The sequence below is a fragment of the Parasteatoda tepidariorum genome, unplaced genomic scaffold (genome assembly GCF_982258835.1).
Source record: "Parasteatoda tepidariorum strain Cologne lab strain unplaced genomic scaffold, Ptep-v5.0 scaffold_12, whole genome shotgun sequence".
Lineage (NCBI taxonomy): Eukaryota > Metazoa > Arthropoda > Arachnida > Araneae > Theridiidae > Parasteatoda > Parasteatoda tepidariorum.
In genome coordinates this window covers 1,174,445-1,192,600 of record NW_028257371.1, presented here as the reverse complement: position 1 = coordinate 1,192,600, position 18,156 = coordinate 1,174,445, and the positions used below count along the sequence as shown (strand labels likewise).

Below are 18,156 nucleotides of genomic sequence, written 5' to 3'. Positions count from 1 at the left end.
ATCATTTTATCGTATAGTAATTTAATAAAAAAAATTACTTTTGCCTTAATATCCATGTAAATTAACTTTGATAAATAACTACCATGAATACTAAAAACAATAGTTCTATTCCTGAATAATTTCGGTTACTTCAAATGTATTATGTATCTAAATTTATTTTATTTCTATGTTATTTTCATTGTATTTTTCATGTAGCACAATTTTGATACCTCTATTTTCATCACTGGTAAACCTTGGAACATTTTGCCATGCTCGTGATTTCTTGTAAGGGTAAATTAAAATATTTTTCGAATTAAAATTGGTATCAGAAAAGAATTCCTTTAGCTTATTAGATAAAATTAGTTTAACTTTCAAAGCTATATTCTGGTGATAACTTTGCCCAACACCTCCCGTTAGGTGTTTTAAAATAGTAGAGAACTTAATGATTTTTATTTCCTTTTATCTAAAAAAATCCACCTTTTATGGACAGCTTTTCGATATAATTTTAACTTTTTATATCTTAACCAAAATTTATTTTTTACTAAACGATAAGGAAACTAAGAAAAGTTAGCAACTTGTTCTAAATATTCTAAGTGAAACTAACTTTATAGCAGATGAAGAGATTGTGGGAAAATAATCAAGTTTTGACTTAACAATTGATCGGTAGATCTATTGTTATCTATTAGTACTGAATCGTCACCTTATGATGTGTGATGTAATATTTTGAGAATGATTAATCTTCGTAGATACTCAATGTATGATCAAAATGTTAAATCAAAGATAATGCTCAACACTTCATTTAGCACTGGAAATCGTTAATGCGTATCTGGATGAATTACGGAAATGAGGGGTTTGTTACTGAAAAACTATATAAATCTGTCATCGTAAATTCTTATTAATAACCATATGGAGTTGTTTTTCAATAGTATGCATATTGGTAGCAAGGTAGGAGGCAGGCTAAACGAAAATAACCTACAAAAAATCTACCTAGTCATCAAAACTAGTTTATTTTGATCAGAAATAGTTCAGTTAGTTTCAATTTTTGGTGCAAGAGCCAATTATCTAGCTATGCCTAATACTAAGACTATCTTAGAATTCCGATTAAAATTTTTGAGAAGTTCCCGATGTCATTAAGATACTTAATAAGGATTCGATGTAGAGAGTCGCTAAGGAAGGTAGTTGAATAAAGAAAAGAGTAATTAAAATATCATCTTTTAATTTTTTAAATTAGTATATAATGTCAAGATGGGCTTTATGGTTAATGGCTCTCTTCAACTCGAGTAAGCAGACACTGGTTCTTTTAGTAAGATGTATCAATTACTTCATCTTGTATGACCAATACGTACGTAATTTGTTTATGAGAGCCTCGATATTTCTGGAGCGATTTCAGGTAATAAATGCGTAAATTAACGATTTTATTTCATGCATTATTAAATTCTGTCTGCCTATAGGTACTTAAAGCAATTGTTATTACGGGTTGAACATCATGTTGTAATATAGACCTGTTAGAAAGATTGTTATTGAATTTTGCTTCATAATCGATTTTTTTCAATTCCTGAGATTCCTACATCCCTCAGAAATCCAGGAAAACAAAATTCTGAAATCTTTATAATCACGATTAAGTATGGCAGACTTTGATAGCTACCAAGCAGCTGTTGAAATCTAAATGAATTTAATTATTATGTTTCGAAATGGAAAGGCATTTTAAAGATAAAAAGATTATTTGGCAATCAAAAATGAAAATAGAACTTGCAGAATGAAATTTCATTGAAATAAACAAAGACAAAGAAGCAAAGGCAGATGGTAGTAAATTTTAGAGAAATCGGCAGGCATGGGTTTAAAAGTTTAATGGAATGCACGATAAGAAAGAACTTTTTTTAATATATTACAGGTGAAGAGAGTTGCTTCGCTTAATTATCGAAAATTGCAATGATATGAAATAGAATATTGAGCTAAGGAGGAAATGGAACAGATAACGAAAGTCTGTCTTCGGTAATGTTCCTGCTTTATGGAACATGATGCATAGAATTTATTCAAAGGCATTCTGAAATGCCTGATATAAAAAAGTGCTGTCTTACACGTGAGTTAATGAACTATTTTAAGCATGGCCTGAAGTGTGTGAAAAACTTTTAAAATGTTTCGAAGAGTTCTCGGAATTTTTTTACAGGCTAACATTTTACAAGACTTCATTCGTTTCGCCATCCAACAATTTGTAAGAGAATCATTTATTCTTCAAAGGAAGTATTTAGAATCTTTGTTGAATTTATAGTATCTGATTGATAGCAAAACCCGGATCTATTTTCTCTCTGTGATAAACTTTTGCCTAAGCAAACAATATTCTTTGTATTACTTCCAGTAGATATTTATAACCTAGTACAAAATGTTCTGAAAATATGCAATTAGTTGACAATCTACCTTGAGAACATTTGCATTTGATGAATAATCTTGACTCTATTTCAGAAACATGCTTTCGGTTCATCAAAATGTTGGTTCAAGTTTGTGACACAGAATAATTGAGACCATGTATACGTAATTTTACAGTGCTTAATAAATGTAACAAACTCAATCAAAATGACACAAGAGAAATTTAAGTTGTATTTTGTTCAAAGTTACACCCCACAGAGAACAGTACGATGCATGTAGTAAAAATGGAGGTATCTTTATGAAGGTATCTGTTCCATTTTGATTATTTGGCATTTCCTAGAACATATGTTTTTGTTGATCAGACAGCAGAAGGTAAAAGGTTCCTTTTCATAGCGTATTTGAATGTAACAAAAATATTTGGTTTTAAATGAAACAGATGTTTCTCTTGAAAATGATTAAGGAAAAAAAAGTGAAAACACTATCTGTTGCAAATCTCTTAAGAAATTGGCAGTTTGAGAGGTGAAAATCTAACACCCCAAAACCATTACGTTTCTTATAATCCCATTATCTGTACTAGTATCAACAGCAGTATGTAAGAGTTGGGCCTTCGATATCAACAATGTGATGTGATATATATATATAAAACATGGTCAGAGATGGGAATACTAATAATATTAGTACAGCAGACATGATAGTATATATTATGCCTAATGATCCGCCACTAGTTTAAAAATAAATTTAACACAAAAATTTCACGCAACAAAATATTTTAAAATCTGTTGTAATTCAAAGATGCATTACTTAAAAAGTTTTGTAAGAATTAACAATTCTTTAAGCCTTGTTTTAAATAAATTTTAGAAAAGTCTCCCATTTAATTTTATTTTGTTGAACATATTTATTTTGTAGAAGGGTGGTTCTATCTTCAAGTTTCAATTCATTAAAATTTTTAAAAATTATTCGTAATTTCCTTTAAATTTTATTTTTGATCTTCCATTTAGTGCATATGCACTTTACTTACACGTCACTTTGCATTGCGTTCACTTTATAAATTTTATAATCTGCGCTATATGCAGTCAAAAAAAAAATCATTAAATAATTACTTTCATTAATTCACATTGTAAAAAAATGCTACAATGTTTCAAAAATATAGCAACCTTCATGAATGACTTATTAAAAAATCAATTTTTCTATAACGAGATATAATTTTTTGCAAATTTCTTGCTTAAATATGAAGCTAATTATTTCATAATTAGAAGTTACTTCCAAGAACATGGAGCAACTTTATAACGTTCAGTAAAATATTGAACTATTTTCGTCCTTTTTTTTTAATTTTCCCTATTTTGCTCCTGGTTTTTCAACTCCTCTCACATAATTCCTTTCCCTATTACGAACTGCAATAAAACTAAATATTTCTTTTTTCCTTTATGTTTCTATCAGAAAAAATGTTAAAATGCTACAATGCATTTACTAGCAATAAAATTCTATAAGCAATTGATAATACAGTTGGTTTAAGGACCTTAACTCTTCTATCAAAAAACTGATGACTAAAATGAAATGCAAATCACTTAACTTAGGTGCCTGCGATCTTTCTCAGGCATTCGCTCAGGTAAGAATTGGTTAAATGGAGAGTTATGTTTCTCTCTCTAACAGATTTGTCTCACATAAAATGCTCTACAAACGATTATTAAACTATGACATTTTTATTACGAAATACCCCATAAAGGATTGCAGTTAAGGGATTTTATAAAATTTATTTTATAATTTCAACTATGTATGTTCGTCCAGTACTGTATGTATTGTTTGTCTCTCTCGGAACCCTTCAATAATCCGACCCTGTATATGTCAGAATCAGGTTGAATATTTTGTTTTCTGCAAGCGTGTATGTATGATACTTCAGAAATTGTAGAAATGCTTACATCTTCCCATTCCAGCACTTTATTCATTGTCTGTTGTTGTCATTCGATAGTTCTGACGTGTGACATTACGAGGTATAACTGACTGTTTTGAGATCATTCATGTTCTTTAGGGCATTGTGTCCATCAAAAGTTTGTAATGGGCACTTAAAAATATTTGGAACTTCGTAACGTCAGATTTTTTTTTCATAGTTTGTTTGTATTCAGGAGAATTTTTGGGTCCACATTGTATTCATGAGATCTTTAGAATTAGTCTGTGAATATTTCCATTGCGCAAGGTTTGTGACAGGCATCCGCCACAGGTTTGTGACAGGCACCCGCCACAGCTTTGTGACAGGCACCCGCCACAGCTTTGTGACAGGTACCCGCCCAGGTTTGTGACAGTACCCGCCCAGGTTTGTGACAGGCACCCGCCCAGGTTTGTGACAGGAAACCGCCACATCTAACTACCGACCATCATCCACCGACAGGCAACAGTCTTTTATTAATATTTACCATAATATCAATCATGTGCAGCCTTTCTCAAAGCTATTTAAGCCGATGAAGTAACTCATCTATTGCCTATTATTTTTTTAATTCGAAACAGTTATTTGATAGAACTATCAACGTAGCACACAAATGTTGAAACAGAAAACTTTTAAGAATTTCCCCTTTAAAGAAAGTTAAGGTGTATGTTTATAAGACAGTAACTTATATTCAGGATATTTTCCAACACATACATTGGTAAATAGTTATGCTATTCAATATATTGATGCTTTTGAGCATTCTTTCCCAGACTGAGAGGAGAAATGGATCATTTCCATTTGTAAATTATTGGTTGCGTAAGCATATTCATCAGTTTGGTAGAATACCGAGCAAAGTATGAAACGCGTTACAATCTTGTGATATTTGTACAATATTACAGTGATAATATTATGAAAAAGTATAGATATCTTGTTATTTGAGTAAAGTAATTTTTTCTAAACTTTGATCGATCGAGTTCCGTTCTTACATTTACAAAACGTGTTACTTCAGTTTATGTTTATGAGGCGATTCCTTTAATTCGAGCTAAAAAAAAATTCACAAATTACTTGAGAGGTGCAAGATAGAGAAAGCGTGAATGGGCTGCATATTTCCATGTCAAGCACTTTAAGATGTTTATGGAGCAAGTAAGTGTCAGGATGTGTCTATTTGTAGAATGAAGTAAATAGGGCTCGAATAGTTCTACTCTTTAATAGAATGCTTATATGTTTTCGATATTCTTCCAAGGTGAAGAGTAAGAAACAATTGCCATTATAATCAATATTGAGCTGTTAAGAGTTCACTTTGCTAAAACTATTATAACTATAATTTGATATTCAACTGAATTTAGTACAAGATAATAGGACTATTAAATTTCTTTAAGCTTCTCTACAGCCTGAACAGATACAGGTGAATCTACAGTAAATGCATATTTAGAAATGAAAGAAAATGCTTATTAAAGGATCAAAGTATTGGAGTGGATGAAATTTTTTTTACGGAAGATACCATTGCCACCAGTCTATAGTTTTGGTAAAAAAAAAAGGCCATATATGTATATATTGTCCATTTATATGTTTAACAGCCGAACAATTAAAAGCGGCTAAAAGGGTAACCAATTGCCATTAATGGAAGTAAATATTCCACCCTCTACTATCTACTCAAATCCAATAATAATTCTAAAAAAAGTATTATTTACTATGTGCTAAACCAAATTTATCTTTCTATGTTTAGTGCTAGCAGTTTTAAGAAAGAACATATGGCGCATTTGTATTAAAAATGCACAGCAAGCATTTGGATCTAGTGTAACTTTCAGATGTAATTCCCAAGCCTATGACAGTGCTACTTCAGTGCTTTTTAAACGGAAGCTTTTGATAATATTGCTGATTAATAATAATAATAATTTTAAAAAAAACGTTGATCACCCCCCTTAGTTGAGCATTATCTTATTTTTATAAATACAAGAAGTGAATTGCAGTGATAAAAAAGGAAGCTATTTAATAGTGCATACAGGATACATTACTTAAAAGACAAATGAGCTTTAATGGCAGATTTCTTATCAAGATGAATTTAAAGGATTTTATGAAAGAAACATAAGTTGTGAAAAGCAGTGTAACGTAACATTGTGTGACAACTGAGCTAACAGCATCAATTCCTCGAGAGGTAATGCTAAAATGATGTTGCTTGAGAGACACACGCGAGAAGTGATGTTCTTTTTTGTGTAGTTGAAAAAGAGTTTTTTTCTGAGAAGAGATATTTCTTTGGGTAATATTTTGTGATTTTTCGTGTAAATGTTTAAATAAATTCTTGGTACAACTCACGTCTTATTTCTGGCTGTTGTGACACAACAGAATTTTACTGGTGGCAGCGGCGGGATATAGTAAGAGTAGTTGATATAAGGTAGTCAGTGATTGTATATGTAGTTTTTATCAGTTGTAAATTATGGCTTTTCTTAATAATGCGAAAAAAGTGGATTTGATAGAATTGGCCGACGAATTAGGTGAATCTGTTCCACCTCAAGCAAATGTTTGTGAAATTAAAAAAATAATTCAAACTAGTAAACATTATGAGGTTGAGGATGTGTTTGACTCGTATAACGGAGGAGAGAATTAGGCGAGAAGAACTTGAAAGACAAGAACAGCGAGAAGAACTTGAACGGCAACATCAATTGGAAATGCGTAGACTCGAATTAGAAGCAAATTCTCAAATTCAGCACCAAAACAGACCGGTATCAGGTGAAACAAATCATAAAATACAGTTTTTACAAATAACTCCAAAATTTAATGAAGGTAAAGATGAAATGTCGTTGTATCTGATAAATTTTGAACGTCGAGCAGAAATTGCACTAATTCCTAAAGATGAATGGGTGCCTTACCTATTGAGCGTAGTACAACCCGACATTTTAAATATGTTGGCGAGAGAGTCTCCTAATGATGCCAATAACTACGACTTTGTAAAAGAATTGATTCTTAAAGAATATAAGCTTAATGCAGAGGAACTCAAACAAAATTTTTATCGACATTTTAAATCACCTGAAAAATCTTGGCGGAATTTTGCACAAGAATTAAATTGCTATTTTAGCGAATGGGTTTCTGAAGTAAAAATTACCACTTTCGATGATCTTAATAGTTTGATGGTTACCGAGCAAATGTAACGTCATGTACCAAATGACATGAGAGATCATTTTCTTGACGACTATGAAAGTTTAAAAAACAGTTTCAAGGAAAAGTCTGTGTCTTATAATCGAAGTAATCAAAATGATTCTTGGCGATCTCTGAACCAAAGTGATACCAGAACTAAAGAAAAGTTGACTTGGCAGAAAAATAATATTAAAGAAAATGTTCGCGAAAGAGAATTTGAAAAAAGAAGACAGCTTAGATGCTATGAATGTGGTTCTTATGATCATCTACGCCCTCATTGTCCCAAGGCGAAAACAAATTCAGAAACTGCGGCTTCACTTCACGTTTCGGAACCAAGGTTTCCTGATATAATGACACCATATACAAACATTGGCGTGGTAATTGGCGTTGGCATTTCAATGCTACGAGACACTGGCGCAACCTTGGATTTAATTCCTAGGAGATTTGTAAAACCTGAAATGTACACGGGTGAATTTGTTTTTATAAAAACTCCTATACAGGAAGAATCATTTTGTTTCCCATTAGCCGGAGTTGAATTAAACTCTAAGTTAGGAAAAGTGGTTACTAAGGCAGTTGTATTAGGTGATTCTCTTGATCAAGGGTATTATTTATTGGGTAACAAAACGGCTGCTATATTGGAAAATTCGTTTGAAATCCCAATGATAAGTGCTGTAATGACTCGAAAACAAGAAAAAATGAATGAAAGGAGGGAAGTAGAAAATAAAGATAATGTACAGCTCGGTATAGCCGATTCCAATGAACACATCGTTACTTCTGATCAAACGGCGAAAAGCGATGACTTACTCACTGAAAAGATATTACCTTGTAATAAAGAATTTATTGGTATCGAACTGTTAAATATTTCGCCACAAAATTTCCAAGAATCCCAAAGAGAAAGTGAAGAGTTTAAAATTATTTTTGAAAAGATTCTTGACTCTCCTTTGTCACGGAATAAGTACGAGATTTATAATGAAATTTTATATTTTATGAAGAAAGATAGAAGTGGTGAAAAAAGGAGGCTATTAATGGTACCAGAAAAATTTAGGTTTCAGCTGATGAACCTCTGTCATGAAAATGTTGTATCTCATCTAGGAGCTACCAAAACGAAGGATGCGATGGCAAAAAATTTTTATTGGCCAAATTGTTACCGAGATATTGAAGACTTTGTTAAAACATGTGATTTGTGCCACCGGGTTGGAAAATCTCAAGATAAAAGGAAAGCTCCTTCAAAGTTAGTGCCCGTTATTCCAGAGATATTCACTGAAATAAATGTCGATGCATGTGGGCCTCTCCTTATCACAGATTCAGGAAATAGATCTCATTACTGCAATTTGTTTGTCTTCTAAATATCCGGATGCCATCCCAGTAACAGACATTAGCTCACATAGAGTGGTGGAGGCATTAGTGTTAATTTTTAGTAGAATGGGCTTCCCTAGAGAGTTACAATGTGATCAAGGAACGTCTTTTGTCAGCGCTCTTACAACAGAATTCTTGGAAAAATTTGGAATCAGAGTATTACATAGCTCTGTGCAGCACCCACAAAGTAATCCGGTTGAACACTTTCGTAGGACTATGAAAAGAATTTTACGCGTCCTATGCTTAGAGTACTGGAACGAATTGGGAGCAACATTTACCTCATGTACTTTTTGCTTTAAGGTCTGTGGTACATGATAGTACCGGATTTACTCCAGCTGAACTAGTGGATGGAAAAAATCTTCGAACGCCCATGACATTAATTTATGAAAAATTATCTGATAAAATTGATTCTGAAAATACGGTCACGGAGTATGTTTTCTCCCTTTTAAATAGAATGAGAAGAAGCCAGGAACTTGCAATTCAGAACATGGAAGATGCAAAACAGAAACAAAAAATTTGGTATGATAAGAAAGCCATTAGGCGAGATTTTAAAATGGGCGACGCTGTTCTAGTTATAGCGCCTACAAGACCTAATAAATTATCAGTGCAATGGATTGGTCCAATGAAAGTGGTGAAAAAACTATCTGAAACAAATTATGTGGTTCAAACTTTGGAAAAAGATACGACTCACGTGTATCACGTTAATATGCTAAAGCCTTATTTCCAAAGAACTGAAACCGTTAATTTAGTTCAACTGATGACTCCAAGTGCTTTGGATTTGCACTATTCGATGGAACCGGTTAATTTTGAAAATGAGGAGAAGTTTAAGAAATTATTGCAGGATAGTGAAGTAGAAACTTGACTGGATGATCACCAAATAAGCGAATTGAAACTTCTACTGGATAAATACATTGATTTGTTTTCAACTGACCCTGGTTGTACTCATTTAGTAGAATTTGATCTAGAACCGAAAAGCCAATATATACAAAACCCTATCGTATATCTCCTCGTCAAACTAAAATATTGAAAGAAGAAGTGGAGAAAATGCTGAAGGCTAAGATCATTGAACCAGGCGAATCTGATTTCGCGTCACCATTAATATTAGTTGAAGCTCCAGGAAAAGATCCTAGGCCATGTATAGATTATCGACGTTTGAATCAAATTACTCGTAGCCAATACTATCCTTTACCAAATATTGAAGAAAGAGTAGAGCAAGTGTCCAAAGCTAAGTATATAGGCTTAATCGATATGACCAGAGGATATTTGCAGCTGCCTTTGAGTAAAAGAGCTCAACGATATGCTGCATTTGTTACTTCTTTTGGATCCTTTAGACCACTGAGAATGGCTTTTGGATTAAAGAATACACGTTTTTATTTTAGTAAACCAATGGCCGAAATACTAAAAGGATGTGAAAATTACGCTCTTCCATACCTCGATGACGTCGCCATTTTCTCGAACACTTGGGATGAACATATTATTCATCTCAACACCACATTGGAAAGAATTCAAGACGCCAATTTAAAGATTAAGCCATCTAAATGTAAATTTGCACAATTCTATGTAAAATATCTAGGCCATTAAGTGGGACAAGGACAAAGAAGTCCAGGAGAACTCAAGGTCAAAACTGTTGAAGACTTCCCTGTACCAAAAACCAAGAGTGAAGTGCGGGCTTTCTTGGGACTTGCTGGATATTATCGTAAATATATTCCAGAGTTTTCCTTAATCTCAAACCCAACAACGGATTTATTGAAAGGAAAATCTAAGAAGGAGTCTATACTTTGGAATGACGAATGTCAAAAGGCTTTTATAACCCTGAAATTGACGCTATCTGCGAGCCCCGTTCTGTACAGTCTTGATTTTGATAAACCCTTTATAGTACAGTGTGATGCCTCAAACCTTGGAATGGGTGTAGTATTATTGCAAATCAATGATAGAGGAGAAGAACATCCCATACTATATTTAAATAAAAAATTCAGTGAAGCTGAAAGTAGGTACAGTACCGTAGAGACAATTATATTTGCTGTCAAGAAGTTAAAGTGCTATATAGATGGTCCTCACAAATTTATAATTCAAACAGATCATAATCCTTTAGTATGGCTTAAAAAAAACACTGGAATCAATTCCCCACTATTACGATGGGCCTTATCCTTGCAGCATTTGAACTTCGACGTTATACACAAACCTGGAACTTTGCATATTAATGCTGATAGTTTGAGCCGACTAACTTAATCGGTTGGGCACATCAAGTTGAGCCCGTTGTTAACTTTTATTTTCCTATAAACAGATAAACAAAACAGTTTTATGTCAACCTATATAGATCAGTTTTGACAAAATTTTATGTATGTTTTTTTTTGCCATTTCCTACTTTTGCAAAGAAAACTCCGTGGAAGGGAGGAGTTGGACTGTAACGTAACATTGTGTGACAACTGAGCTAACAGCATCAATTCCTCGAGTGCTAATGCTAAAATGATGTTGCTTGAGAGACACACACGAGAAGTGATGTTCTTTTTTGTGTAGTTGAAAAAGAGTTTTTTTCTGAGAAGAGATATTTCTTTGGGTAATATTTTGTAATTTTTCGTGTGAATGTTTAAATAAATTGTTTGATACAACTCACGTCTTATTTCTGGTTGTTGTGACATAACAGCAGTTTCTTAGCCGTTCTAGATAAAAAGAAATCAGAATAATGACTTCATTATTGAAATGAAAGTTTCTACTAAATACCTTAGAGCAATTTATAATATATATATAACACAAATTCTGGAAAATATATATCATGGATCTCATAACTCTGCTGCTATGGGTAGCTAGGGTAGTGTTGAGCCAGGGTCTATTCTTAAATTAGCATCCATGATTGCTTGGTAATAGAAATCTAATTATACCAACTTATTAAACCATTTAAAAAATATTTAATGCGAATTCTCTAACAATTATTGACAACATTAAAAAGCTTGCAATGGTCCAGCTCTAAAATAATAAACTAGTTGGCAATGGGAAACCTTCAATATTCATTCCGATAAGAAAGTAGGGTAACACTTCCATAGATCTCTATTAATTACAAACTTATAGATTACACACCTTCTTGATTGTCTATAATGCAGTGGCAAATGTCAAGATATTCATTCCTATGCAGGTACTACACATAGCATGGTATGAGTCTTTTGACTACCATTCTAATAGAGAAGGTTTGTTCACATGAAACTGACGTAATTTCAATATTGGTAGAACAGAGGTCAACGTGTTAAGTATGGATTTATAATACAGCTGGGATCTACTATGAAATTGTCATTTATGTTTGCTTTTTTAGAGAAAAAAGGAATGCCTACTTACAAAACCAATAGATACTGGATATGCTGCGATTCAATTCTGTACTAAAGGAAGATATAGATTCTTTGACTAGCAACCGATATTTAAAAAAATCTTATAACGATAGCATCTATTTCGCTATTTAAGAAAAATTTGTTTCAAATCCCCAAACATTTATTAACTGAAAAAACTAGTAATGCATCAGTACTTGAGTATTGAGGTAGTTGGAGAAAAGAAATCCTGTATAATATTTGCTCATTTTTACTGTTTCCTAGGAGGAATTTTCACGGTAGTTTGGAAATGAAAACCAAATTATTATTGCATGCTAAAATATTTGTTTTATATTTTGCCGGAATTTAAACGCATCTTCATATGATAATAAAACATTTATATATCAGCGATAATTTTGTATATGCAGAAGTGGTAAGCTAGATATTGTTTTCTACCTCACCCTCCCTGAAGGTATTTTTTAAGTAGTAAGGAAGTAATAACTGAATTGTAATTATATGTAAAATAATATTCCTTTACACTTTGCCCGAATATCAACACATCATGATATGAAAATCGATTTTTATATAATTGTACGATTTGTTTATATCTATAGGTGGTCCAATATATTGTCTGATGCATAATCAAGGATATGGTTATTTTTTTGTGTAAGAGCCAAATCAGGATACATTGCACCTAGCACTTAGTCAATATATAAGCATGATTTAAGGTAAAGGGAAGTATCCTTTATCTTTAAGAATGTCAATAAGGTTTCGATGAGAAGTTCTACCGAGTAAAGAAAATAAAGAAAAAGAAATTATTAAACAAACGACGTTTCTCATTTTTCAAATAAGAACACAGTGTTAAGATGTGTTTTATGCTTAATGGTTCTCTGCAATTAGGGCAAACAGCAGCTAGTTCGCTTAGTAAAAGGAGTCTATGATTGTTGCATATGAATGATTATCAATCATGTATGGCCAATTCGTAATCTGTTTAAAATACTAACAACCTTCCTGGAACTATTTCTTTTAATGATCTTTGTGACCCATTCCATCTGCTAATTGTTAAAGTATCTGTTACTTTCTTAATTACGTCAAAGCAAAAAACGGGTGAGCCTGATCAATAGATTTTGTGATGAAACAATTATGAACAAAGCACAATTATGAAAAGGCATTTTCGGAATCAACCCTGTTTAGAAGATGGGATGTATTTTGATTTTTTGTTAGATGAATACTTTGGGCCTTTTTTAGTTTTGGAGTTCTAGTAATTTTCAGATCCGCAATTACATTCGATTTCGACCCATTTGAGGAAAAATTCATCTCACATCTAAATTTGCTGTTAAGTTTTAAATATTCAAAAAATGGGATTGAGAAAGCTTTTAGTATGCCATCATCAGGGCAAGAAGTGGTAATTTTACAGCAGTCTTTAACCCAGCTTGTGTAATAATGGAATTCCACCCGTCAATCGGCTGTATTTGACATTTTAATGGGTTTTTTCTTTCAGTTTTAGATTTATACTGCTCGAAGGAAGGGTATTAATGAAATTGATTTTTAGCCTTTGAAAAATTCTCACCTAAGCTGTGAACTATTTCTTTAACATCATATAAAAATTATTAAGTTTGGTTTCAAGATTTGAAAAAGAATAAGTGTTATAATGGCCATATAATGTTCGGCTTTTTCTCCTAATTTCTGTAAATGGTTTTTTTTAATGTATTTTGTTAACACGTTGAATCCAGAAGTTTCTTTGGATCTGTCATCGCACTTTTCAAGATCACGCTTTTCTTAAAATCTATTGAGTTTTCAGTAGTTGTATAACGACGGAATTCGATGCATTACTTTGAGGGTTTAATGTGCTTGTCTACATTCATTGTTCCACCCTGGTTTAAGAAAACTTTGATACACATGGTATGGTTTTTTCAGTTTCTTTTGAAATCAGATCGGAAGTAGGCGTGAGATGAGCATTTCTTAGAAAGGAAGACACATGTTTTCCCTTAAAAACAGTTATTCTTGATACAGACATCTGTTCAGGTTAGTAAAAAAATATTTTTAAGCTTATAAAAAGATTAGAAAAGAATTGGATTGCAAGATTTAAAATACACCTGCCCAGGTTTGTGACAGGCACCCGCCACAGGTTTGTGACAGGCACCCGCCCAGGGGTTTAGAGTTTTGGTAAAAAGGGTTTTAGAGTTTTGATAAGGGGTAAACGTGACCAGAGTTCTTTACAAATCTGGGTGATGAGAAATAGACTTTGTTGGCGTTTGACCCATGAAAAAAAAATACGAAAGTAAATTTTTGATAAGACCATATAATACAATTGTTCTCCCTTAGAACAAAATACCTCAACTTCATTATGGAAATAAAAGATCTAAATACTGTTTACTTGGTCATTCATTTAGATCCAAAATTGCTGCTTTTGTTAGGATTATGTTTCACTTATTTTAAATAGATTTCCCCCCCCAAAAAGCATACGGACTAACAATAGTGGCTATTGCTGACCATCATGTTCTCCGCCTTTCGTAAGGTGGAAAAAGGGATCCTGGAGTTACCTATCTGCACTCTCAATCAAGGGAGTAATTTTATCTCGGAGTTTACAAGTTACGTGCTCTTTGTTCCGTGCTTCACCCCCTCTCTTTCAACCGGCTGGTAGGGCATGCTTTGCACCCAGCTTGAGACTACGTGCTGCGTCATGGGATTGCCCCTAAGCTATATAGTAATGGCGGATCCATACTCTCCTGGGGTAGTGATCTAGCTGGATCCACCCTTAACAAAGTACCGATGCTGAAGTATTTCTGTTCCCCTTATTGGGATGGATGGTGGGAATGGGAGTGTTCAGCGGAACATCTTCATACGTTATGGAGACAACAAGTGTTTCTCACAATCGAAACCTATCATCATTTAGATTAACAAAAACTAAATTTCCAATAAGTACAAATGAAAACAAATTTTCGACACCATCGCTATCTCTCGTACAAAAATCTCGCTTGAGACACAATTTTTTTAAGCAATTACCCTCGGGTGATTTATAAATTGAAACAATTTCTGCTAGACACACCGTATCACTTTTAAAAGTACAAATTGGCACCTTCCCTGTAATTGTAACACACAATACTCTGAACATATCTAAAACTGTTATATCCGATAAAGCATTCCAGTTTCTCTCAATCTATGCAATAGTTGAAGGACTGAGTAATCAAGGCGTAATTGATAATCTACACATAAAAAAAGGAACAGATAATAATCCTCAACTACCTACAGATACAAAAGCTGGCTATCGTAAACTGCAAAGTTCGTCCATACATTCCTAATCCTCATCTAATCTGTCTTAAGTGCCGAAAATTTGGCCACTATACGAATAATTGCAGAGGTTATCGATGTTGTCAATCGGGGCATAATTTTAAAACCTGCATATCACCAGAACAATGTACAAATTATCTCGAACATTATTCTGTTAATTCCCGACAATGCGAAAGATGGAAACAGGAGATACAAATTCTAAACATTAAAGCGACCCATAATCTTTTCTATCTTCTTTGGAAGATGTATGAATATATTATTTCTGTGCATTACATGGTGATGTTAGTTTGCAGTACTTAATAGTGGTTTTTAGTTCAGTTAGGCTGATAAAATAATTTACATTCAATCACATGGCTGTAACGGATTATTCAGAGCTAGTTTTCAGTTCTATTCTTGCAATTGAAGTATTGGGAACCTTTGAAATTTGTAATTTGGTTATTATATTCTTAACAGAGGGCGTTAAATAATTTCCAGATATTGTCCAATGCTTTGTACAGATTTCTTTTGAAGGAGTAATGTTGAAATTTATGTAAACGTGTTAAAACAATTTTTTCCTTTACATTGACGGCAAATTTTTTTCCAGAGACAGCACATACTTTTTCACAGAAAATTCAAATTAATCTAAATAAAACAATAATCACTGGGGTACCTCGGGATTGTGACACCCGTGTTTACTCACAAGTAAACCCCCTGAGGAAATATTTTGGTCATAATCAATTTCCAAGAACTATAAGACCATGAATCCTGTTGGTAAGGTTATATGCCTGAACCAAGTATACAACTAGTAGAAATACCAATATTTTGAGATTCAAAAAGTAACACTACAAATTATTAAAAATTTTTCATTTATCCGTATCAAACATTTTAATCCCCAGAAAATGGGACAGACAAAAAAGGAAAATAAGAAAAACAGCGACAAAATAATTTTTTTTAGTTGAGAGACTGATTATTAACAGATTACTGCTTGTTTGATGAAATAGGAGTTATTTAAGGAAAGCAAGCAGGGTTTGGTAGATATGCTAAACAAATTGATCCGCTCACAACGAAAGACAAAAGACTGCCTTCAGAGAAAGCAAAGATAGTATTTGTGGGATTCAAAAATTCATGAGTTTAGGGAAATGAATTGCTAAAAAGGCTGGCATTTCTGATAACTTACATACAAGTAGATTAAAAGTCTTTTTAAGCAATGTTTCATTAATGTTAAATATAGTCAGACTGTGTGTTGTGTCTAAACAAACAGGGTTTAACTCAAGACACGGGACTGAGTCAGAGTTTTTTTTTAATATGATGAATTAATCGATACTAATCTCAAATATGCCCCAGTTATAAGTATCTTATTGTTTGCTGATGACGAGTTATGGAGTGCTTTGAATTTCACCTTGTCCTATGAAAAAAAATACGAAAGTAAATTTTTTATAAGATCATGTAATACAATTGTTCACCCTTAGAACAAAATACCTCAACTTCATTATGGAAAGAAAAGATCTAAGTACTGTTTACTTGGTCATTCATTTAGATCCAAAATTGCTGCTTTTGTTAGGATTATGTTTCACTTATTTTAAGTAACAGATTTCCTTTCCCCCCCCCCAAAAAAAAAGCATATAGACTAACAATGTTGGCTATTGCTGACCATCATGTTCTCCGCCTCTCGTAAGGTAGAAAAGGGGATCCTGAAGTTACCTATTTGCATTCTCAATCGAGGGGGTAATTTTATCTCGGAGTTTACAGGTTACGTGCTCTATATCCCGTGCTTCACTTTAGACGAGAGGAAGGAAGTTAGGTCCCCCTCTCTTTCAACCGGCTGGTAGGGCATGCTTTGCACCCAGCTTGAGACTACGTGCTACGTCATGGGATCGCCCCTAAATTTGTTGTAATTTGGTTATTATATTCTTAACAGAGGGCGTGTAATAATTTCCAGATATTGTCCAATTTTTTGTACAGCTTTCCTTTGAAGGAGTAATGTTGACATTTATATAAACGTGTTGAAACAATTTTTTCATTGACATTGTCGGCAAATTTTTTTCCAGAGACAGCACATACTTCTTCACAGAAAATTAAACTTAATCTAAATAAAACAATAATCACTGGGGTACCTCGGGATTGTGACACCCGTGTTTACTCGCAAGTAAATCCCCTGAGGAATTATTTTGGTCATTATCTATTTCCAAGTATAAGACCATGAATCCTGTTGGTTAGGTTATATGCCTGAACCAAGTATACAACTAGTTTTCATTCTATTTTTTAAAGAAAAAAAAGACACACACACAAAAAAAAGAAAGAAAAAAAAGATCGTTTTTCAGAATGTCAAATATGTTATGAAACTTTGTATGACTGCAGTAACAAATTAAAATATTATCAATAAAATTTCTCTGAAGGCAATGACGCTTACTGAAACTTTATTTTCTTTTTACTTAAAGGTGCATAAAAGTTTTCAATAAGCTTTAAAACACCAAAATTTTAAAACATTTCTAATTTTAACTCGCATATGAATAACAAAACCTAAATAATCTTATGGAAAAAAAAATTCTCGTGAAATCAGTATTGAATTAGTTAATCAGTATTGAATAGTTAATTCATAATGAAATGAACTTTTTTTTATTTCCTATGAGCTGCACAATCAGTCTTCCCGATGAGCAGACCTAGTGCGTTCTCCAGAAGTGGTGTCCACTCTTTCAGGACCACCACAATGGGTGGGATACCATTGGCCATGTAAATTTTGCCACTCGTTTTAAGACTTGATATTCAAACCGAAGTAATAAACGCTTTAAATACTAATTGGCAGACATAATGGAGCACAGAAATAAAGAAACTGAAGCACAGAAA

The 18,156-nt window shown here is 33.0% G+C and overlaps 2 protein-coding genes across 2 annotated transcripts; both read left to right on the top strand.

The window, feature by feature from the left end:
- Positions 1 to 3,957: 3,957 nt before the first annotated feature.
- LOC147800855 (uncharacterized) lies at positions 3,958 to 7,577 on the top strand. Its single transcript, XM_087156350.1, has 2 exons — positions 3,958 to 4,617; positions 4,663 to 7,577. Exon 2 carries the CDS (start codon positions 6,820 to 6,822, stop codon positions 7,405 to 7,407), a length of 588 nt encoding a protein of 195 aa, XP_087012476.1. The 5' UTR covers positions 3,958 to 4,617; positions 4,663 to 6,819; the 3' UTR covers positions 7,408 to 7,577.
- A 1,238-nt stretch (positions 7,578 to 8,815) lies between these two features.
- LOC147800854 (uncharacterized) lies at positions 8,816 to 9,611 on the top strand. The gene is made up of 2 exons (XM_087156301.1): positions 8,816 to 8,997; positions 9,050 to 9,611. The coding sequence occupies exons 1-2, from the start codon at positions 8,816 to 8,818 to the stop codon at positions 9,609 to 9,611; spliced, it is 744 nt and encodes a 247-aa protein (XP_087012427.1).
- Positions 9,612 to 18,156: the final 8,545 nt, after the last annotated feature.

What these genes read in the sequence shown, in the direction of transcription:
- LOC147800855 (XM_087156350.1), top strand. Translation starts at nt 6,820, where the DNA reads ATGAGGTTGAGGATGTGTTTGACTCGTATAACGGAGGAGAGAATTAGG.
- LOC147800854 (XM_087156301.1), top strand. Translation starts at nt 8,816, where the DNA reads ATGGGCTTCCCTAGAGAGTTACAATGTGATCAAGGAACGTCTTTTGTC. An exon ending in TTACGCGTCCTATGCTTAGA is followed by an intron (nt 8,998 to 9,049) that starts GTACTGGAACGA and finishes TTTTGCTTTAAG; the next exon opens with GTCTGTGGTACATGATAGTA.